General features: G+C 70.8%; 1 protein-coding gene across 1 annotated transcript in view; it reads left to right on the forward strand.

The window, feature by feature from the left end:
- Positions 1-22048, forward strand: part of ZG16 (zymogen granule protein 16) — a 34646-nt gene extending 12598 nt beyond the window's left edge. The window contains exon 3 of the mRNA XM_073350509.1: positions 21739-22048. Coding sequence (XP_073206610.1) covers positions 21739-22048 — 310 coding nt within the window. The remainder of the gene's footprint in view (positions 1-21738) is intronic.
- Positions 22049-22319: the final 271 nt, after the last annotated feature.

Consider the following 22319-nt stretch of genomic DNA (forward strand, 5'->3'; position numbering starts at 1 on the left):
TCGGCGGGTTTGGGGGGCAGCGAGGGGAGAGAGGGATGGGGGAGGGTCGGAGGGTTTGGGGGGCAGCGTGGGGGGTGAGGGATTGGGGGAGGGTCGGAGGGTTTGGGGGGCAGCGAGGGGAGACAGGGATTGGGGGGAGGGTCGGAGGGTTTGGGGGGCAGCGAGGGGGGTGAGGGATTGGGGAGAGGGTCGGAGCGTTTGGGGGGCAGCGAGGGGAGAGAGGGATTGGGGGGAGGGTCGGAGGGTTTGGGGGGCAGCGAGGGGAGAGAGGGATTGGGGGGAGGGTCGGCGGGTTTGGGGGGCAGCGAGGGGAGAGAGGGATTGGGGGAGGGTCGGCGGGTTTGGGGGGCAGCGAGGGGAGAGAGGGATGGGGGAGGGTCGGCGGGTTTGGGGGGCAGCGAGGGGAGAGAGGGATTGGGGGGAGGGTCAGTGGTTTGGGGGGGCAGCGAGGGGAGAGGGATTGGGGGGAGGGTCGGCGGGGTTTGGGGGGCAGCGAGGGGGGTGAGGGATTGGGGGGAGGGTCGGAGGGTTTGGGGGGCAGCGAGGGGAGAGAGGGATTGGGGGGAGGGTCGGCGGGTTTGGGGGGCAGCGAGGGGGGTGAGGGATTGGGGGAGGGTCGGAGGGTTTGGGGGGCAGCGAGGGGGGTGAGGGATTGGGGGGAGGGTCGGAGGGTTTGGGGGGCAGCGAGGGGAGAGAGGGATTGGGGGAGGGTCGGCGGGTTTGGGGGGCAGCGAGGGGAGAGAGGGATGGGGGAGGGTCGGCGGGTTTGGGGGGCAGCGAGGGGAGAGAGGGATTGGGGGGAGGGTCAGTGGTTTGGGGGGGCAGCGAGGGGAGAGGGATTGGGGGGAGGGTCGGCGGGTTTGGGGGGCAGCGAGGGGGGTGAGGGATTGGGGGGAGGGTCGGAGGGTTTGGGGGGCAGCGAGGGGAGAGAGGGATTGGGGGGAGGGTCGGCGGGTTTGGGGGGCAGCGAGGGGGGTGAGGGATTGGGGGGAGGGTCGGAGGGTTTGGGGGGCAGCGAGGGGGGTGAGGGATTGGGGGGAGGGTCGGAGGGTTTGGGGGGCAGCGAGGGGAGAGAGGGATTGGGGGAGGGTCGGAGGGTTTGGGGGGCAGCGAGGGGGGTGAGGGATTGGGGGGAGGGTCGGAGGGTTTGGGGGGCAGCGAGGGGAGAGAGGGATGGGGGGGAGGGTCGGCGGGTTTGGGGGGCAGCGAGGGGAGAGAGGGATTGGGGGGAGGGTCGGTGGGTTTGGGGGGCAGCGAGGGGAGAGAGGGATTGGGGGGAAGGTCGGCGGGTTTGGGGGGCAGCGAGGGGGTGAGGGATTGGGGGAGGGTCGGAGGGTTTGGGGGGCAGCGAGGGGAGAGAGGGATTGGGGGGAAGGTCGGCGGGTTTGAGGGGCAGCGAGGGGGGTGAGGGATTGGGGGGAGGGTCGGAGGGTTTGGGGGGCAGCGAGGGGGGTGAGGGATTGGGGGGAGGGTCGGCGGGTTTGGGGGGCAGCGAGGGGAGAGAGGGATTGGGGGGAGGGTCGGCGGGTTTGGGGGGGCAGCGAGGGGAGAGAGGGATTGGGGGGAGGGTCGGAGGGTTTGGGGGGCAGCGAGGGGAGAGAGGGATTGGGGGGAGGGTCGGCGGGTTTGGGGGGGGCAGCGAGGGGAGGGAGGGATTGGGGGGAGGGTCGGAGGGTTTGGGGGGCAGCGAGGGGAGAGAGGGATTGGGGGGAGGGTCGGAGGGTTTGGGGGGCAGCGAGGGGAGAGAGGGATTGGGGGGAGGGTCGGAGGGTTTGGGGGGCAGCGAAGGGAGAGAGGGATTGGGGGGAGGGTCAGTGGTTTGGGGGGCAGCGAGGGGAGAGAGGGATGGGGTAGGGTCGGAGGGTTTGGGGCGCAGCGAGGGGGGTGAGGGATTGGGGGGAGGGTCGGCGGGTTTGGGGGGCAGCGAGGGGGGTGAGGGATTGGGGGGAAGGTCGGCGGGTTTGGGGGGCAGCGAGGGGAGAGAGGGATTGGGGGGAGGGTCAGAGGGTTTGGGGGGCAGTGAGGGGAGAGAGGGATTGGGGGGAGGGTCGGAGGGTTTGGGGGGCAGCGAGGGGAGAGAGGGATTGGAGGGAGGGTCGGAGGGTTTGGGGAGCAGCGAGGGGGGTGAGGGATTGGGGGGAGGGTCGGAGGGTTTGGGGGGCAGCGTGGGGGGTGAGGGATTGGGGGGAGGGTCGGAGGGTTTGGGGGCAGCGAGGGGAGAGAGGGATTGGGGGGAGGGTCGGAGGGTTTGGGGGGCAGCGTGGGGGGTGAGGGATTGGGGGGAGGGTCGGAGGGTTTGGGGGGCAGCGAGGGGAGAGAGGGATGGGGGAGGGTCGGCGGGTTTGGGGGGCAGCGAGGGGAGAGAGGGATTGGGGGGAGGGTCGGTAGGTTTGGGGGGCAGCGAGGGGAGAGAGGGATTGGGGGGAGGGTCGGTGGGTTTGGGGGCAGCGAGGGGAGAGAGGGATTGGGGGGAGGGTCGGAGGGTTTGGGGGGCAGCGTGGGGGGTGAGGGATTGGGGGGAGGGTCGGAGGGTTTGGGGGGGCAGCGAGGGGAGAGAGGGATTGGGGGGAGGGTCGGCGGGTTTGGGGGGCAGCGAGGGGAGAGAGGGATTGGGGGGAGGGTCGGAGGGTTTGGGGGGGCAGCGAGGGGAGAGAGGGATTGGGGGGAGGGTCGGAGGGTTTGGGGGGCAGCGAGGGGGGTGAGGGATTGGGGGGAGGGTCGGCGGGTTTGGGGGGCAGCGAGGGGAGAGAGGGATTGGGGGGAGGGTCGGCGGGTTTGGGGGGCAGCGAGGGGAGAGAGGGATTGGGGGGAGGGTCGGCGGGTTTGGGGGGCAGCGAGGGGAGAGAGGGATTGGGGGGAGGGTCGGCGGGTTTGGGGGGCAGCGAGGGGAGAGAGGGATTGGGGGGAGGGTCGGCGGGTTTGGGGGGCAGCGAGGGGAGAGAGGGATTGGGGGGAGGGTCGGCGGGTTTGGGGGGCAGCGAGGGGGGTGAGGGATTGGGGGGAGGGTCGGTGGGTTTGGGGGGCAGCGAGGGGAGAGAGGGATGGGGGAGGGTCAGTGGTTTGGGGGGGCAGCGAGGGGAGAGAGGGATGGGGGAGGGTCGGTGGGTTTGGGGGGCAGCGAGGGGAGAGAGGGATGGGGGAGGGTCGGTGGGTTTGGGGGGCAGCGAGGGGAGAGAGGGCTTGGGGGAAGGTCGGCGGGTTTGGGGGGCAGCGAGGGGAGAGAGGGATGGGGGAGGGTTGGTGGTTTTGGGGGGCAGCGAGGGGACAGAGGGATTGGGGGGAGGGTCGGAGGGTTTGGGGGGCAGCGAGGGGAGAGAGGGATGGGGGAGGGTTGGTGGTTTTGGGGGGCAGCGAGGGGAGAGAGGGATTGGGGGGAGGGTCGGTGGTTTTGGGGGGCAGCGAGGGGAGAGAGGTATTGGGGGGCAGCGAGGGGAGAGAGGGATTGGGGGGAGGGTCGGCGGGTTTGGGGGGCAGTGAGGGGAGAGAGGGTTTGGGGGGCAGCGAGGGGAGAGAGGGATGGGGGAGGGTCGGTGGTTTTGGGGGGCAGCGAGGGGGGTGAGGGATTGGGGGGAGGGTTGGTAGGTTTGGGGGGGCAGCGAGGGGAGAGAGGGATTGGGGGGAGGGTCGGAGGGTTTGGGGGGCAGCGAGGGGGTGAGGGATTGGGGGGAGGGTCGGCGGGTTTGGGGGGCAGTGAGGGGAGAGAGGGATTGGGGGAGGGTTGGTAGGTTTGAGGGGGCAGCGAGGGGAGAGAGGGATGGGGGAGGGTCAGTGGTTTGGGGGGGCAGCGAGGGGAGAGAGGGATGGGGGAGGGTCGGTGGTTTTGGGGGGCAGCGAGGGGAGAGAGGGATTGGGGGGAGGGTCGGAGGGTTTGGGGGGCAGCGAGGGGGGTGAGGGATTGGGGGGAGGGTCAGAGGGTTTGGGGGGCAGCGAGGGGGGTGAGGGATTGGGGGGAGGGTCAGAGGGTTTGGGGGGGCAGCTGAGGGGAGAGAGGGATTGGGGGGAGGGTTGGTAGGTTTGGGGGGGCAGCGAGGGGAGAGAGGGATTGGGGGGAGGGTCGGCGGGTTTGGGGGGCAGCGAGGGGAGAGAGGGATTGGGGGGAGGGTCGGCGGGTTTGGGGGGCAGCGAGGGGGGTGAGGGATTGGGGGGAGGGTCGGTGGGTTGGGGGGCAGCGAGGGGAGAGAGGGATGGGGGAGGGTCGGAGGGTTTGGGGGGCAGCGAGGGGAGAGAGGGATGGGGGAGGGTCAGTGGTTTGGGGGGCAGCGAGGGGAGAGAGGGATTGGGGGGAGGGTCGGAGGGTTTGGGGGACAGCGAGGGGAGAGAGGGATTGGGGGGAGGGTCGGAGGGTTTGGGGGGCAGCGAGGGGAGAGAGGGATGGGGGAAGGTCGGCGGGTTTGGGGGGCAGCGAGGGGAGAGAAGGATGGGGGAGGGTCGGCGGGTTTGGGGGGCAGCGAGGGGAGAGAGGGATGGGGGAAGGTCGGCGGGTTTGGGGGGCAGCGAGGGGAGAGAGGGATTGGGGGGAGGGTCAGTGGTTTGGGGGGGCAGCGAGGGGAGAGGGATTGGGGGGAGGGTCGGCGGGTTTGGGGGGCAGCGAGGGGGGTGAGGGATTGGGGGGAGGGTCGGAGGGTTTGGGGGGCAGCGAGGGGAGAGAGGGTTGGGGGGATGGTCGGAGGGTTTGGGGGGCAGCGAGGGGGTGAGGGATTGGGGGGAGGGTCGGCGGGTTTGGGGGGCAGCGAGGGGAGAGAGGGATTGGGGGGAAGGTCGGCGGGTTTGGGGGGCAGCGAGGGGAGAGAGGGATGGGGAAGGGTCAGTGGTTTGGGGGGGCAGCGAGGGGAGAGAGGGATGGGGGAGGGTCAGTGGTTTGGGGGGGCAGCGAGGGGAGAGAGGGATGGGGGAGGGTCGGCGGGTTTGTGGGGCAGCGAGGGGAGAGAGGGATTGGGGGGAGGGTCGGTGGTTTTGGGGGGCAGCGAGGGGAGAGAGGGCTTGGGGGAAGGTCGGCGGGTTTGGGGGGCAGCGAGGGGAGAGAGGGATTGGGGGGAGGGTCGTTGGTTTTGGGGGCAGCGAGGGGAGAGAGGGATTGGGGGGAGGGTCGGTGGTTTTGGGGGGCAGCGAGGGGAGAGAGGTATTGGGGGGCAGCGAGGGGAGAGAGGGATTGGGGGGAGGGTCGGCGGGTTTGGGGGGCAGTGAGGGGAGAGAGGGTTTGGGGGGCAGCGAGGGGAGAGAGGGATTGGGGGGAGGGTCGGCGGGTTTGGGGGGCAGCGAGGGGGGTGAGGGCTTGGGGGGAAGGTCGGCAGGTTTGGGGGGCAGCGAGGGGGGTGAGGGATTGGGGGGAAGGTCGGTGGGTTTGGGGGGCAGCGAGGGGAGAGAGGGATTGGGGGGAGGGTTGGTAGGTTTGGGGGGGCAGCGAGGGGAGAGAGGGATTGGGGGAGGGTCGGTGGGTTTGGGGGGCAGCGAGGGGAGAGAGGGATTGGGGGGAGGGTCGGAGGGTTTGGGGGGCAGCGAGGGGGGTGAGGGATTGGGGGGAGGGTCAGAGGGTTTGGGGGGCAGCGAGGGGGGTGAGGGATTGGGGGGAGGGTCAGAGGGTTTGGGGGGCAGCGAGGGGAGAGAGGGATTGGGGGGAGGGCTGGTAGGTTTGGGGGGGCAGCGAGGGGAGAGAGGGATTGGGGGGAGGGTCGGCGGGTTTGGGGGGCAGCGAGGGGGTGAGGGATTGGGGGGAGGGTCGGCGGGTTTGGGGGGCAGCGAGGGGGTGAGGGATTGGGGGGAGGGTCGGCGGGTTTGGGGGTCAGTGAGGGGAGAGAGGGATTGGGGGAGGGTTGGTAGGTTTGGGGGGGCAGCGAGGGGAGAGAGGGATTGGGGGGATGGTCGGAGGGTTTGGGGGGCAGCGAGGGGGTGAGGGATTGGGGGGAGGGTCGGCGGGTTTGGGGGGCAGCGAGGGGAGAGAGGGATTGGGGGGAAGGTCGGCGGGTTTGGGGGGCAGCGAGGGGAGAGAGGGATGGGGGAGGGTCAGTGGTTTGGGGGGGCAGCGAGGGGAGAGAGGGATTGGGGGGAGGGTCGGCGGGTTTGGGGGGGCAGCGAGGGGGTGAGGGATTGGGGGGAGGGTCGGAGGGTTTGGGGGGCAGCGAGAGGGGTGAGGGATTGGGGGGTGGGTCGGCGGGTTTGGGGGGCAGCGAGGGGAGAGAGGGATGGGGGAGGGTCAGTGGTTTGGGGGGGCAGCGAGGGGAGAGAGGGATGGGGGAGGGTCGGCGGGTTTGTGGGGCAGCGAGGGGGTGAGGGATTGGGGGGAAGGTCGGTGGGTTTGGGGGGCAGGGGAGAGAGGGATGGGGGAGGGTCGGTGGGTTTGGGGGGCAGCGAGGGGAGAGAGGGATTGGGGGGAGGGTCGGCGGGTTTGGGGGGCAGCGAGGGGGGTGAGGGATTGGGGGGAGGGTCGGCGGGTTTGGGGGGCAGCGAGGGGAGAGAGGGATGGGGGAGGGTCGGTGGGTTTGGGGGGCAGCGAGGGGAGAGAGGGTTTGGGGGGAGGGTCGGCGGGTGTGGGGGGAGGCGAGGGGAGAGAGGGATTGGGGGGAGGGTCGGCGGGTGTGGGGGGAGGCGAGGGGAGAGAGGGATTGGGGGGAGGGTCGGTGGTTTGGGGGGCAGCGAGGGGAGAGAGGGATTGGGGGGAGGGTCGGAGGGTTTGGGGGGCAGCGAGGGGGGTGAGGGATTGGGGGGAGGGTCGGAGGGTTTGGGGGGCAGCGAGGGGAGAGAGGGTTTGGGGGGAGGGTTGGAGGGTTTGGGGGGCAGGGAGGGGAGAGAGGGATTGGGGGGAGGGTCGGTGGTTTTGGGGGGCAGCGAGGGGAGAGAGGGATTGGGGGGAGGGTCGGAGGGTTTGGGGGGCAGCGAGGGGAGAGAGGGATGGGGGAGGGTTGGTGGTTTGGGGGGGCAGCGAGGGGAGAGAGGGTTTGGGGGGAGGGTTGGAGGGTTTGGGGGGCAGGGAGGGGAGAGAGGGATTGGGGGGAGGGTCGGAGGGTTTGGGGGGCAGCGAGGGGGGTGAGGGATTGGGGGGAGGGTCGGAGGGTTTGGGGGGCAGCGAGGGGAGAGAGGGATTGGGGGGAGGGTCGGCGGGTTTGGGGGGAGGCGAGGGGAGAGAGGGATTGGGGGGAGGGTCGGTGGTTTGGGGGGCAGCGAGGGGAGAGAGGGATTGGGGGGAGGGTCGGAGGGTTTGGGGGGCAGCGAGGGGGGTGAGGGATTGGGGGGAGGGTCGGAGGGTTTGGGGGGCAGCGAGGGGAGAGAGGGTTTGGGGGGAGGGTTGGAGGGTTTGGGGGGCAGGGAGGGGAGAGAGGGATTGGGGGGAGGGTCGGTGGTTTTGGGGGGCAGCGAGGGAGAGAGGATTGGGGGATGGGGGGGGGTCGGAGGGTTTGGGGGGCAGCGAGGGGAGAGAGGGATTGGGGGGAGGGTCGGAGGGTTTGTGGGGCAGCGAGGGGAGAGAGGGATTGGGGGGAGGGTCGGTGGTTTTGGGGGGCAGCGAGGGGAGAGAGGGATTGGGGGGAGGGTCGGTGGTTTTGGGGGGCAGCGAGGGGAGAGAAGGATGGGGGAGGGTCGGTGGGTTTGGGGGGCAGCGAGGGGAGAGAGGGATTGGGGGGAGGGTCGGTGGGTTTGGGGGGCAGCGAGGGGAGAGAGGGATTGGGGGGAGGGTCGGAGGGTTTGGGGGGCAGCGAGGGGAGAGAGGGATGGGGGAGGGTCAGTGGTTTGGGGGGGCAGCGAGGGGGAGAGGGATGCGGGAGGGTTGGTGGTTTTGGGGGGCAGCGAGCGGGGTGAGGGATTGGGGGGAGGGTCGGTGGTTTTGGGGGGCAGGGGAGAGAGGAATGGGGGAGGGTCGGTGGGTTTGTGGGGCAGCGAGGGGGTGAGGGATTGGGGGTAAGGTCGGTGGGTTTGGGGGGCAGGGGAGAGAGGTATGGGGGAGGGTCGGTGGGTTTGGGGGGCAGCGAGGGGGTGAGGGATTGGGGGGAGGGTCGGAGGGTTTGGGGGGCAGCGAGGGGGGTGAGGGATTGGGGGGAGGGTTGGTGGTTTGGGGGGGCAGCGAGCGGGGTGAGGGATTGGGGGGAGGGTCGGCGGGTTTGGGGGGCAGCGAGGGGGGTGAGGGATTGGGGGGAGGGTCGGCGGGTTTGGGGGGCAGCGAGGGGGGTGAGGGATTGGGGGGAGGGTCGGCGGGTTTGGGGGGCAGCGAGGGGAGAGAGGGATGGGGGAGGGTCGGTGGGTTTGGGGGGCAGCGAGGGGGTGAGGGATTGGGGGAGGGTCGGTGGGTTTGGGGGGCAGCGAGGGGGGTGAGGGATTGGGGGGAGGGTCGGAGGGTTTGGGGGGCAGCGAGGGGGTGAGGGATTGGGGGAGGGTCGGTGGGTTTGGGGGGGCAGCGAGGGGAGAGAGGGATTGGGGGGAGGGTCGGAGGGTTTGGGGGGCAGCGAGGGGGGTGAGGGATTGGGGCGAGGGTCGGAGGTTTTGGGGGGCAGCGAGGGGAGAGAAGGATGGGGGAGGGTCGGTGGTTTGGGGGGCAGCGAGGGGAGAGAGGGATTGGGGGGAGGGTCGGAGGGTTTGGGGGGCAGCGAGGGGAGAGAGGGATTGGGGGGAGGGTCAGTGGTTTGGGGGGCAGCGAGGGGAGAGAGGGATTGGGGGGAGGGTCGGCGGATTTGGGGGGCAGCGAGGGGAGAGAGGGATTGGGGGGAGGGTCAGTGGTTTGGGGGGCAGCGAGGGGAGAGAGGGATTGGGGGGAGGGTCGGTGGGTTTGGGGGGCAGCGAGGGGAGAGAGGGATTGGGGGGAGGGTCGGAGGGTTTGGGGGGCAGCGAGGGGAGAGAGGGATTGGGGGGAGGGTCGGAGGGTTTGGGGGGCAGCGAGGGGAGAGAGGGATGGGGGAGGGTCGGAGGGTTTGGGGGCAGCGAGGGGAGAGAGGGATTGGGGGGAGGGTCGGAGGGTTTGGGGGGCAGCGAGGGGAGAGAGGGATGGGGGAGGGTCGGAGGGTTTGGGGGGCAGCGAGGGGAGAGAGGGATTGGGGGAGGGTCGGAGGGTTTGGGGGGCAGCGAGGGGGGTGAGGGATTGGGGGGAGGGTCGGAGGGTTTGGGGGGCAGCGAGGGGAGAGAGGGATTGGGGGGAGGGTCGGCGGGTTTGGGGGGCAGCGAGGGGGGTGAGGGATTGGGGGGAGGGTCGGAGGGTTTGGGGGGCAGCGAGGGGAGAGAGGGATTGGGGGGAGGGTCGGCGGGTTTGGGGGGCAGCGAGGGAGAGAGGGATGGGGGAGGGTTGGTGGGTTTGGGGGGCAGCGAGGGGAGAGAGGGATTGGGGGGGAGGGTCAGTGGTTTGGGGGGGCAGCGAGGGGAGAGAGGGATTGGGGGGAGGGTCGGTGGGTTTGGACTCTGAGATAGCGCGTGGGGAGAGAGGGATGGGGGAGGGTTGGTGGGTTTGGGGGGCAGCGAGGGGAGAGAGGGATTGGGGGGAGGGTCGGAGGGTTTGGGGGGCAGCGAGGGGGGTGAGGGAATTGGGGGGAGGGTCGGAGGGTTTGGGGGGCAGCGAGGGGAGAGAGGGATTGGGGGGAGGGTCGGCGGGTTTGGGGGGCAGCGAGGGGGGTGAGGGATTGGGGGGAGGGTCGGAGGGTTTGGGGGGCAGCGAGGGGAGAGAGGGATTGGGGGGAGGTCGGCGGGTTTGGGGGGCAGCGAGGGGAGAGAGGGATTGGGGGGAGGGTCGGAGGGTTTGTGGGGCAGCGAGTGGAGAGAGGGATTGGGGGGAGGGTCGGTGGTTTTGGGGGGCAGCGAGGGGAGAGAGGATTGGGGGGAGGGTCGGTGGGTTTGGGGGGCAGCGAGGGGAGAGAGGGATGGGGGAGGGTCAGTGGTTTGGGGGGGCAGCGAGGGGAGAGAGGGATTGGGGGGAGGGTCGAGGGTTTGGGGGGCAGCGAGGGGAGAGAGGGCTTGGGGGGAGGGTCGGAGGGTTTGGGGGGCAGCGAGGGGAGGGAGGGATTGGGGGAAGGTCGGCGGGGTTTGGGGGGCAGCGAGGGGAGAGAGGGATGGGGGAGGGTTGGTGGTTTTGGGGGGCAGCGAGGGGAGAGAGGGATTGGGGGGAGGGGTCGTGGTTTTGGGGGGCAGCGAGGGGAGAGAGGGATGGGGGAGGGTTGGTGGTTTTGGGGGGCAGCGAGCGGGGTGAGGGATTGGGGGGGAGGGTCGGTGGTTTTGGGGGGCAGCGAGTGGGAGAGAGGGATTGGGGGGAGGGTCGGTGGTTTTGGGGGGCAGCGAGGGGAGAGAGGGATTGGGGGGGAGGGTCGGTGGGTTTGGGGGGCAGCGAGGGGAGAGAGGGATGGGGAGGGTTGGTGGTTTTGGGGGGCAGCGAGGGGAGAGAGGGATTGGGGGGAGGGTCGGAGGGTTTGGGGGGCAGCGAGGGGGAGAGAGGGATTGGGGGAGGGTCGGAGGGGTTTGGGGGGCAGCGAGGGGAGAGAGGGATTGGGGGGAGGGTCGGTGGGTTTGGGGGCAGCGAGGGGAGAGAGGGCTTGGGGGAAGGTCGGCGGGTTTGGGGGGGCAGCGAGGGGGGGTGAGGGATTGGGGGGAGGGTCGGCGGGTTTGGGGGGGCAGCGAGGGGGGTGAGGGATTGGGGGAGGGTCGGCGGGTTTGGGGGGCAGTGAGGGGAGAGAGGGATTGGGGGGAGGGTCGGTGGGTTTGGGGGGCAGCGAGGGGAGAGAGGGATGGGGGAGGGTCGGAGGGTTTGGGGGGGCAGCGAGGGGGGTGAGGGATTGGGGGGAGGGTCGGAGGGTTTGGGGGGCAGCGAGGGGGAGAGAGGGATTGGGGGAGGGTCGGCGGGTTTGGGGGGCAGCGAGGGGAGAGAGGGATTGGGGGGAGGGTCGGTGGGTTTGGGGGGGCAGCGAGGGGAGAGAGGGATGGGGGAGGGTCGGCGGGTTTGGGGGGCAGCGAGGGGAGAGAGGGATTGGGGGGAGGGTCGGAGGGTTTGGGGGGCAGCGAGGGGAGGAGAGGGATGGGGGAGGGTCGGTGGGTTTGGGGGGCAGCGAGGGGAGAGAGGGATTGGGGGGATGGTCGGTGGTTTTGGGGGGCAGCGAGGGGAGACAGGGATGGGGGAGGGTTGGTGGTTTTGGGGGGCAGCGAGGGGAGAGAGGGATTGGGGGGAAGGTCGGCGGGTTTGGGGGGCAGCGAGGGGAGAGAGGGATGGGGGAGGGTTGGTGGTTTTGGGGGGCAGCGAGCGGGGTGAGGGATTGGGGGGGAGGGTCGGTGGGTTTGGGGGGCAGCGAGGGGAGAGAGGGATTGGGGGGAGGGTCGGTGGTTTTCGGGGGCAGCGAGGGGAGAGAGGGATTGGGGGGAGGGTCGGTGGGTTTGGGGGGCAGCGAGGGGAGAGAGGGATGGGGGAGGGTCGGTGGGTTTGGGGGGGCAGCGAGGGGAGAGAGGGATGGGGGAAGGTCGGCGGGTTTGGGGGGCAGCGAGGGGAGAGAGGGATGGGGGAGGGTTGGTGGTTTTGGGGGGCAGCGAGCGGGGTGAGGGATTGGGGGGAGGGTCGGTGGGTTTGGGGGGCAGCGAGGGGAGAGAGGGATTGGGGGGAGGGTCGGTGGTTTTGGGGGGCAGCGAGGGGAGAGAGGGATTGGGGGGAGGGTCGGTGGGTTTGGGGGGCAGCGAGGGGAGAGAGGGCTTGGGGGAAGGTCGGAGGGTTTGGGGGGCAGCGAGGGGAGAGAGGGCTTGGGGGGAGGGTCGGCGGGTTTGGGGGGCAGCGAGGGGGGTGAGGGATTGGGGGGAGGGTCGGCGGGTTTGGGGGGCAGCGAGGGGAGAGAGGGATGGGGGAGGGTTGGTGGTTTGGGGGGCAGCGAGGGGAGAGAGGGATTGGGGGGAGGGTCGGCGGGTTTGGGGGGGCAGCGAGGGGAGAGAGGGATGGGGGAGGGTCGGTGGGTTTGGGGGCAGCGAGGGGAGAGAGGGATGGGGGAGGGTCAGTGGTTTGGGGGGGCAGCGAGGGGAGAGAGGGCTTGGGGGGAGGGTCGGAGGGTTTGGGGGGCAGCGAGGGGAGAGAGGGATGGGGGAGGGGTCAGTGGTTTGGGGGGGCAGCGAGGGGAGAGAGGGATTGGGGGGAGGGTCGGAGGGTTTGGGGGGCAGCGAGGGGAGAGAGGGATTGGGGGAAGGTCGGCGGGTTTGGGGGGCAGCGAGGGGGGTGAGGGATTGGGGGGAGGGTCGGCGGGTTTGGGGGGCAGCGAGGGGAGAGAGGGATGGGGGAGGGTCGGAGGGTTTGGGGGGCAGCGAGGGGAGAGAGGGATTGGGGGGAGGGTCGGAGGGTTTGGGGGGCAGCGAGGGGAGAGAGGGATTGGGGGGAGGGTCGGAGGGTTTGGGGGGCAGCGAGGGGAGAGAGGGATTGGGGGGAGGGTCGGAGGGTTTGGGGGGGCAGCGAGGGGAGAGAGGGATTGGAGGGAGGGTCGGTGGGTTTGGGGGGCAGCGAGGGGAGAGAGGGATGGGGGAGGGTCAGTGGTTTGGGGGGGCAGCGAGGGGAGAGAGGGCTTGGGGGGAGGGTCGGAGGGTTTGGGGGGCAGCGAGGGGAGAGAGGGATGGGGAGGGGTCAGTGGTTTGGGGGGGCAGCGAGGGGAGAGAGGGATTGGGGGGAGGGTCGGAGGGTTTGGGGGGCAGCGAGGGGAGAGAGGGATTGGGGGGAGGGTCGGCGGGTTTGGGGGGCAGCGAGGGGAGAGAGGGATTGTGGGGAGGGTCGGTGGGTTTGGGGGGCAGCGAGGGGAGAGAGGGATGGGGGGGAGGGTCGGTGGTTTTGCGGGGCAGCGAGGGGAGAGAGGGATGGGGGAGGGTCAGTGGTTTGGGGGGGCAGCGAGGGGAGAGAGGGTTTGGGGGGCAGCGAGGGGAGACAGGGATGGGGGAGGGTCGGAGGGTTTGGGGGGGCAGTGAGGGGAGAGAGGGATTGGGGGGAGGGTCGGCGGGTTTGGGGGGCAGCGAGGGGGGGTGAGGGCTTGGGGGGAAGGTCGGCAGGTTTGGGGGGCAGCGAGGGGGGTGAGGGATTGGGGGGAAGGTCGGTGGGTTTGGGGGGCAGCGAGGGGAGAGAGGGATTGGGGGGAGGGTTGGTAGGTTTGGGGGGGCAGCGAGGGGAGAGAGGGATTGGGGGAGGGTCGGTGGTTTTGGGGGCAGCGAGGGGAGAGAGGGATTGGGGGGAGGGTCGGAGGGTTTGGGGGGCAGCGAGGGGGGGTGAGGGATTGGGGGGAGGGTCAGAGGGTTTGGGGGGCAGCGAGGGGGGTGAGGGATTGGGGGGAGGGTCAGAGGGTTTGGGGGCAGCGAGGGGAGAGAGGGATTGGGGGGAGGGCTGGTAGGTTTGGGGGGGCAGCGAGGGGAGAGAGGGATTGGGGGGGAGGTCGGCGGGTTTGGGGGGCAGCGAGGGGGTGAGGGATTGGGGGGAGGGTCGGCGGGTTTGGGGGGCAGCGAGGGGGTGAGGGATTGGGGGGAGGGTCGGCGGGTTTGGGGGGCAGTGAGGGGAGAGAGGGATTGGGGGAGGGTTGGTAGGTTTGGGGGGGGCAGCGAGGGGAGAGAGGGATTGGGGGGATGGTCGGAGGGTTTGGGGGGGCAGCGAGGGGGTGAGGGATTGGGGGGAGGGTCGGCGGGTTTGGGGGGCAGCAAGGGGAGAGAGGGATTGGGGGGAAGGTCGGCGGGTTTGGGGGGCAGCGAGGGGAGAGAGGGATGGGGGAGGGTCAGTGGTTTGGGGGGGCAGCGAGGGGAGAGAGGGATTGGGGGGAGGGTCGGCGGGTTTGGGGGGCAGCGAGGGGGTGAGGGATTGGGGGGAGGGTCGGAGGGTTTGGGGGGCAGCGAGAGGGGTGAGGGATTGGGGGGTGGGTCGGCGGGTTTGGGGGGCAGCGAGGGGAGAGAGGGATGGGGGAGGGTCAGTGGTTTGGGGGGGCAGCGAGGGGAGAGAGGGATGGGGGAGGGTCAGTGGTTTGGGGGGGCAGCGAGGGGAGAGAGGGATGGGGGAGGGTCGGCGGGTTTGTGGGGCAGCGAGGGGGGTGACGGATTGGGGGGAAGGTCGGTGGGTTTGGGGGGCAGGGGAGAGAGGGATGGGGGAGGGTCGGTGGGTTTGGGGGGCAGCGAGGGGGTGAGGGATTGGGGGGAGGGTCGGAGGGTTTGGGGGGCAGCGAGGGGAGAGAGGGATTGGGGGGAGGGTCGGCGGGTTTGGGGGGCAGCGAGGGGAGAGAGGGATGGGGGAGGGTTGGTGGTTTGGGGGGGCAGCGAGGGGAGAGAGGGTTTGGGGGGAGGGTCGGAGGGTTTGGGGGGCAGGGAGGGGAGAGAGGGATTGGGGGGAGGGTCGGAGGGTTTGGGGGGCAGCGAGGGGGGTGAGGGATTGGGGGGAGGGTCGGCGGGTTTGGGGGGCAGCGAGGGGAGAGAGGGATTGGGGGGAGGGTCGGTGGTTTGGGGGGCAGCGAGGGGAGAGAGGGATGGGGGGAGGGTCGGTGGTTTGGGGGGCAGCGAGGGGAGAGAGGGATTGGGGGGAGGGTCGGCGGGTTTGGGGGGCAGCGAGGGGAGAGAGGGATTGGGGGGAGGGTCGGTGGGTTTGGGGGGCAGCGAGGGGGTGAGGGATTGGGGGGAGGGTCGGCGGGTTTGGGGGGCAGCGAGGGGGGTGAGGGATTGGGGGGAGGGTCGGTGGTTTTGGGGGGCAGCGAGCGGGGTGAGGGATTGGGGGGGAGGGTCGGCGGGTTTGGGGGGGCAGCGAGGGGAGAGAGGGATTGGGGGGAGGGTCGGAGGGTTTCGGGGGCAGCGAGGGGAGAGAGGGATGGGGGAGGGTCGGAGGGTTTGGGGGGGCAGCGAGGGGAGAGAGGGATGGGGGAGGGTCGGAGGGTTTGGGGGGCAGCGAGGGGAGAGAGGGATGGGGGAGGGTCGGAGGGTTTGGGGGGGCAGCGAGGGGAGAGAGGGATTGGGGGGAGGGTCGGTGGTTTTGGGGGGCAGCGAGGGGAGAGAGGGATTGGGGGGGAGGGTCGGTGGTTTTGGGGGGCAGCGAGGGGAGAGAGGGATTGGGGGGAGGGTCGGAGGGTTTGGGGGGCAGCGAGGGGAGAGAGGGATTGGGGGGAGGGTCGGAGGGTTTGTGGGGCAGCGAGGGGAGAGAGGGATTGGGGGGAGGGTCGGTGGTTTTGGGGGGCAGCGAGGGGGAGAGAGGGATTGGGGGGAGGGTCGGTGGTTTTGGGGGGCAGCGAGGGGAGAGAAGGATGGGGGAGGGTCGGTGGGTTTGGGGGGCAGCGAGGGGAGAGAGGGATTGGGGGGAGGGTCGGCGGGTTTGGGGGGCAGCGAGGGGAGAGAGGGATGCGGGAGGGTTGGTGGTTTTGGGGGGCAGCGAGCGGGGTGAGGGATTGGGGGGGAGGGTCGGTGGGTTTGGGGGGCAGGGGAGAGAGGTATGGGGGAGGGTCACTCTGAGATAGCGCGTGGGGGGAGGGTCGGCGGGTTTGGGGGGCAGCGAGGGGGGTGAGGGATTGGGGGGAGGGTCGGAGGGTTTGGGGGGCAGCGAGGGGAGAGAGGGATTGGGGGGAGGGTTGGTGGTTTGGGGGGGCAGCGAGCGGGGTGAGGGATTGGGGGAGGGTCGGCGGGTTTGGGGGGCAGCGAGGGGGGTGAGGGATTGGGGGGAGGGTCGGCGGGTTTGGGGGGCAGCGAGGGGGGTGAGGGATTGGGGGGAGGGTCGGCGGGTTTGGGGGGCAGCGAGCGGAGAGAGGGATGGGGGAGGGTCGGTGGGTTTGGGGGGCAGCGAGGGGGTGAGGGATTGGGGGAGGGTCGGTGGGTTTGGGGGGCAGCGAGGGGGGTGAGGGATTGGGGGGAGGGTCGGAGGGTTTGGGGGGCAGCGAGGGGGTGAGGGATTGGGGGAGGGTCGGTGGGTTTGGGGGGGGCAGCGAGGGGAGAGAGGGATTGGGGGGAGGGTCGGAGGGTTTGGGGGGCAGCGAGGGGGGTGAGGGATTGGGGCGAGGGTCGGAGGTTTTGGGGGGCAGCGAGGGGAGAGAAGGATGGGGGGAGGGTCGGTGGTTTGGGGGGCAGCGAGGGGAGAGAGGGATGGGGGAGGGTCGGAGGGTTTGTGGGGCAGCAAGGGGAGAGAGGGATTGGGGGGAAGGTCGGCGGGTTTGGGGGGCAGCGAGGGGAGAGAGGGATGGGGGAGGGTCAGTGGTTTGGGGGGGCAGCGAGGGGAGAGAGGGATTGGGGGGAGGGTCGGCGGGTTTGGGGGGCAGCGAGGGGGTGAGGGATTGGGGGGAGGGTCGGAGGGTTTGGGGGGCAGCGAGAGGGGTGAGGGATTGGGGGGTGGGTCGGCGGGTTTGGGGGGCAGCGAGGGGAGAGAGGGATGGGGGAGGGTCAGTGGTTTGGGGGGGCAGCGAGGGGAGAGAGGGATGGGGGAGGGTCGGCGGGTTTGTGGGGCAGCGAGGGGGTGAGGGATTGGGGGGAAGGTCGGTGGGTTTGGGGGGCAGGGGAGAGAGGGATGGGGGAGGGTCGGTGGGTTTGGGGGGCAGCGAGGGGGTGAGGGATTGGGGGGAGGGTCGGAGGGTTTGGGGGGCAGCGAGGGGAGAGAGGGATTGGGGGGAGGGTCGGCGGGTTTGGGGGGCAGCGAGGGGGGTGAGGGATTGGGGGGAGGGTCGGCGGGTTTGGGGGGCAGCGAGGGGAGAGAGGGATGGGGGAGGGTTGGTGGTTTGGGGGGGCAGCGAGGGGAGAGAGGGTTTGGGGGGAGGGTCGGAGGGTTTGGGGGGCAGGGAGGGGAGAGAGGGATTGGGGGGAGGGTCGGAGGGTTTGGGGGGCAGCGAGGGGGGTGAGGGATTGGGGGGAGGGTCGGCGGGTTTGGGGGGCAGCGAGGGGAGAGAGGGATTGGGGGGAGGGTCGGTGGTTTGGGGGGCAGCGAGGGGAGAGAGGGATTGGGGGGAGGGTCGGTGGTTTGGGGGGCAGCGAGGGGAGAGAGGGATTGGGGGGAGGGTCGGCGGGTTTGGGGGCAGCGAGGGGAGAGAGGGATTGGGGGGAGGGTCGGAGGGTTTCGGGGGCAGCGAGGGGAGAGAGGGATGGGGGAGGGTCGGAGGGTTTGGGGGGCAGCGAGGGGAGAGAGGGATGGGGGAGGGTCGGAGGGTTTGGGGGGCAGCGAGGGGAGAGAGGGATGGGGGAGGGTCGGAGGGTTTGGGGGGGCAGCGAGGGGAGAGAGGGATGGGGGAGGGTCGGAGGGTTTGGGGGGCAGCGAGGGGAGAGAGGGATGGGGGAGGGTCGGAGGGTTTGGGGGGCAGCGAGGGGAGAGAGGGATTGGGGGGAGGGTTGGAGGGTTTGGGGGCAGGGAGGGGAGAGAGGGATTGGGGGGAGGGTCGGTGGTTTTGGGGGCAGCGAGAGGGAGAGAGGGTTTGGGGGGAGGGTTGGAGGGTTTGGGGGGCAGGGGAGGGGGAGAGAGGGATTGGGGGGAGGGTCGGTGGTTTTGGGGGGCAGCGAGGGGAGAGAGGGATTGGGGGAGGGTCGGTGGTTTTGGGGGGCAGCGAGGGGAGAGAGGGATTGGGGGGAGGGTCGGAGGGTTTGGGGGGCAGCGAGGGGAGAGAGGGATTGGGGGGAGGGTTGGTGGTTTGGGGGGGCAGCGAGCGGGGGTGAGGGATTGGGGGGAGGGTCGGCGGGTTTGGGGGGCAGCGAGGGGGGTGAGGGATTGGGGGGAGGGTCGGCGGGTTTGGGGGGCAGCGAGGGGGGTGAGGGATTGGGGGGAGGGTCGGCGGGTTTGGGGGGCAGCGAGGGGAGAGAGGGATGGGGGGAGGGTCGGTGGGTTTGGGGGGCAGCGAGGGGAGAGAGGGATTGGGGGGAGGGTCGGCGGGTTTGGGGGGCAGCGAGGGGAGAGAGGGATTGGGGGAGGGTCGGTGGGTTTGGGGGGCAGCGAGGGGGGTGAGGGATTGGGGGGAGGGTCGGAGGGTTTGGGGGGCAGCGAGGGGGTGAGGGATTGGGGGAGGGTCGGTGGGTTTGGGGGGGCAGCGAGGGGAGAGAGGGATTGGGGGGAGGGTCGGAGGGTTTGGGGGGGCAGCGAGGGGGGTGAGGGATTGGGGCGAGGGTCGGAGGTTTTGGGGGGCAGCGAGGGAGAGAAGGATGGGGGAGGGTCGGTGGTTTGGGGGGCAGCGAGGGGAGAGAGGGATGGGGAGGGTCGGAGGGTTTGGGGGGCAGCGAGGGGAGAGAGGGATTGGGGGGAGGGTCAGTGGTTTGGGGGGCAGCGTGGGAGAGAGGGGATGGGGGAGGGTCGGAGGGTTTGGGGGGCAGCGAGGGGAGAGAGGGATTGGGGGGAGGGTCGGAGGGTTTGGGGGGCAGCGAGGGGGGTGAGGGATTGGGGGGAGGGTCGGAGGGTTTGGGGGGCAGCGAGGGGAGAGAGGGATGGGGGAGGGTTGGTGGTTTGGGGGGCAGCGAGGGAGAGAGGGATTGGGGGGAGGGTCGGAGGGTTTGGGGGGCAGCGAGGGGAGAGAGGGATTGGGGGGAGGGTCGGCGGGTTTGGGGGGCAGCGAGGGGGGTGAGGGATTGGGGGGAGGGTCGGAGGGTTTGGGGGGCAGCGAGGGGAGAGAGGGATTGGGGGGAGGGTCGGAGGGTTTGTGGGGCAGCGAGGGGAGAGAGGGATTGGGGGGAGGGTCGGTGGTTTTGGGGGGCAGCGAGGGGAGAGAGGGATTGGGGGGAGGGTCGGTGGTTTTGGGGGCAGCGAGGGGAGAGAGGGATTGGGGGGAGGGTCGGAGGGTTTGTGGGGCAGCGAGGGGAGAGAGGTATTGGGGGAGGGTCGGTGGTTTTGGGGGGCAGCAAGGGGAGAGAGGGATTGGGGGGAGGGTCGGTGGTTTTGGGGGCAGCGAGGGGAGAGAAGGATGGGGGAGGGTCGGTGGGTTTGGGGGGCAGCGAGGGGAGAGAGGGATTGGGGGGAGGGTCGGAGGGTTTGGGGGGCAGCGAGGGGAGAGAGGGCTTGGGGGGAGGGTCGGAGGGTTTGGGGGGCAGCGAGGGGAGAGAGGGATGGGGGAGGGTTGGTGGTTTTGGGGGGCAGCGAGGGGAGAGAGCGATTGGGGGGAGGGTCGGTGGTTTTGGGGGGCAGCGAGGGGAGAGAGGGATGGGGGAGGGTTGGTGGTTTTGGGGGGCAGCGAGCGGGGTGAGGGATTGGGGGGAGGGTCGGTGGTTTTGGGGGGCAGCGAGGGTAGAGAGGGATTGGGGGGAGGGTCGGTGGGTTTGGGGGGCAGCGAGGGGAGAGAGGGATGGGGGAGGGTTGGTGGTTTTGGGGGGCAGCGAGGGGAGAGAGGGATTGGGGGGAGGGTCGGAGGGTTTGGGGGGCAGCGAGGGAGAGAGGGATTGGGGGGAGGGTCAGAGGGTTTGGGGGCAGCGAGGGGAGAGAGGGATTGGGGGGAGGGTCGGAGGGTTTGGGGGGCAGCGAGGGGAGAGAGGGCTTGGGGGAAGGGTCGGCGGGTTTGGGGGGCAGCGAGGGGAGAGAGGGATTGGGGGGAGGGTCGGAGGGTTTGGGGGGCAGCGAGGGGAGAGAGGGATTGGGGGAGGGTCGGCGGGTTTGGGGGGCAGCGAGGGGAGAGAGGGATTGGGGGGAGGGTCGGCGGGTTTGGGGGCAGCGAGGGGAGAGAGGGATGGGGGAGGGTCGGCGGGTTTGGGGGCAGCGAGGGGAGAGAGGGATTGGGGGGAGGGGTCGGAGGGTTTGGGGGGCAGCGAGGGGAGAGAGGGATGGGGGAGGGTCGGTGGGTTTGGGGGGCAGCGAGGGGAGAGAGGGATTGGGGGGATGGTCGGTGGTTTTGGGGGGCAGCGAGGGGAGACAGGGATGGGGGAGGGTTGGTGGTTTTGGGGGGCAGCGAGGGGAGAGAGGGATTGGGGGGAGGGTCGGCGGGTTTGGGGGGCAGCGAGGGGAGAGAGGGATGGGGGAGGGTTGGTGGTTTTGGGGGGCAGCGAGCGGGGGTGAGGGATTGGGGGGAGGGTTGGTGGGTTTGGGGGGCAGCGAGGGGAGAGAGGGATTGGGGGGAGGGTCGGTGGTTTTGGGGGGCAGCGAGGGGAGAGAGGGATTGGGGGAGGGTCGGTGGGTTTGGGGGGCAGCGAGGGGAGAGAGGGATGGGGGAGGGTCGGTGGGTTTGGGGGGCAGCGAGGGGAGAGAGGGCTTGGGGGGAGGGTCGGCGGGTTTGGGGGGCAGCGAGGGGGGTGAGGGATTGGGGGGAGGGTCGGCGGGTTTGGGGGGCAGCGAGGGGGGTGAGGGATTGGGGGAAGGTCGGCGGGTTTGGGGGGCAGCGAGGGGAGAGAGGGATGGGGGAGGGTTGGTGGTTTTGGGGGCAGCGAGCGGGGGTGAGGGATTGGGGGGAGGGTCGGTGGGTTTGGGGGGCAGCGAGGGGAGAGAGGGATTGGGGGGAGGGTCGTGGTTTTGGGGGGCAGCGAGGGGAGAGAGGGATTGGGGGGAGGGTCGGTGGGTTTGGGGGGCAGCGAGGGGAGAGAGGGATGGGGGAGGGTCGGTGGGTTTGGGGGGCAGCGAGGGGAGAGAGGGCTTGGGGGAAGGTCGGAGGGTTTGGGGGGGCAGCGAGGGGAGAGAGGGCTTGGGGGGAGGGTCGGCGGGTTTGGGGGGCAGCGAGGGGGGTGAGGGATTGGGGGAGGGTCGGCGGGTTTTGGGGGCAGCGAGGGGGGTGAGGGATTGGGGGGAGGGTTGGTGGGTTTGGGGGGCAGCGAGGGGAGAGAGGGATTGGGGGGAGGGTTGGTGGGTTTGGGGGGCAGCGAGGGGAGAGAGGGATTGGGGGGAGGGTCGGTGGGTTTGGGGGGCAGCGAGGGGAGAGAGGGATGGGGGAGGGTCAGTGGTTTGGGGGGGCAGCGAGGGGAGAGAGGGATTGGGGGGAGGGTCGGTGGGTTTGGGGGGCAGTGAGGGGAGAGAGGGATGGGGGAGGGTCGGTGGGTTTGGGGGGCAGCGAGGGAGAGAGGGATGGGGGAGGGTCGGTGGTTTTGGGGGCAGCGAGGGGAGAGAGGGATTGGGGGGGAGGGTCAGTGGTTTTGGGGGGCAGCGAGGGGAGAGAGGGCTTGGGGGAGGTCGGTGGGTTTGGGGGGCAGCGAGGGGAGAGAGGATTGGGGGGAGGGTCGGCGGGTTTGGGGGCAGCGAGGGGAGAGAGGGATTGGGGGAGGGTCGGTGGGTTTGGGGGGCAGCGAGGGGAGAGAGGGATTGGGGGGAAGGTCGGAGGGTTTGGGGGGCAGCGAGGGGGGTGAGGGATTGGGGGAGGGTCGGAGGGTTTGGGGGGCAGCGAGGGGAGAGAGGGATGGGGGAGGGTTGGTGGTTTGGGGGGCAGCGAGGGGAGAGAGGATGGGGGAGGGTCGGAGGGTTTGGGGGGCAGTGAGGGGAGAGAGGGATTGGGGGAGGGTCGGTGGGTTTGGGGGGCAGCGAGGGGAGAGAGGGATGGGGGAGGGTCAGTGGTTTGGGGGGGCAGCGAGGGGAGAGAGGGATTGGGGGGAGGGTCGGCGGGTTTGGGGGGCAGCGAGGGGAGAGAGGGATGGGGGAGGGTCGGTGGGTTTGGGGGGCAGCGAGGGGAGAGAGGGCTTGGGGGGAGGGTCGGAGGGTTTGGGGGGCAGCGAGGGGAGAGAGGGATGGGGGAGGGTCAGTGGTTTGGGGGGGCAGCGAGGGGAGAGAGGGATTGGGGGGAGGGTCGGCGGGTTTGGGGGGCAGCGAGGGGAGAGAGGGATTGGGGGGAGGGTCGGCGGGTTTGGGGGGCAGCGAGGGGAGAGAGGGATTGGGGGGAGGGTCGGCGGGTTTGGGGGGCTCTACCCAGACCTTGGGGGCTGCTCTCACCCCTCTCCCCTGCGCCCCAGCATCCAGCTCAAGTTCGGGGAGCGGTGGGGCGACATGTGCGGGGCCAAGACCCAGGCGCAGCTCGCGGTGACCCTGCTCCCCGGTGAGCGGATCACGCAGGTCTCGGGCAAACAGCGCACCTCCGTCTACCAGCTCATCGTCTCCGCCAACAAGGGGCGCGTCTTCTTCTTCGGCCAGCCGTATGGCAACTCCTTCAACGCCGTCCCTCTGTCCTGCACCGAGTACCTGGCCTTCCTCACCGGGCACTACAGCGGGGGGTCCCTCACGGGCATCGCCATGCACTGGGCCGAACCGAGGAAGCAGGAGTGAGAGAGAATGCCCCAGCGGGATCCCAGTGGCAGGGAGTTCCCCAGGCTAAGGGCAGATTTTCTCCATTTACCCTTCTTAGCTTGCAGTCCAGAGATCATGAAGCCAATTCCTTACTAGAAGTAGCAGTTGATGAATTAGCAGTGAGGGGGGTGAGGGATTGGGGGGAGGGTCGGTGGGTTTGGGGGGCAGCGAGGGGGGTGAGGGATTGGGGGGAGGGTCGGTGGGTTTGGGGGGCAGCGAGGGGAGAGAGGGTTATATGATCTCATGAAAT

The sequence above is a fragment of the Lepidochelys kempii genome, chromosome 6, assembly GCF_965140285.1.
Source record: "Lepidochelys kempii isolate rLepKem1 chromosome 6, rLepKem1.hap1, whole genome shotgun sequence".
Lineage (NCBI taxonomy): Eukaryota > Metazoa > Chordata > Testudines > Cheloniidae > Lepidochelys > Lepidochelys kempii.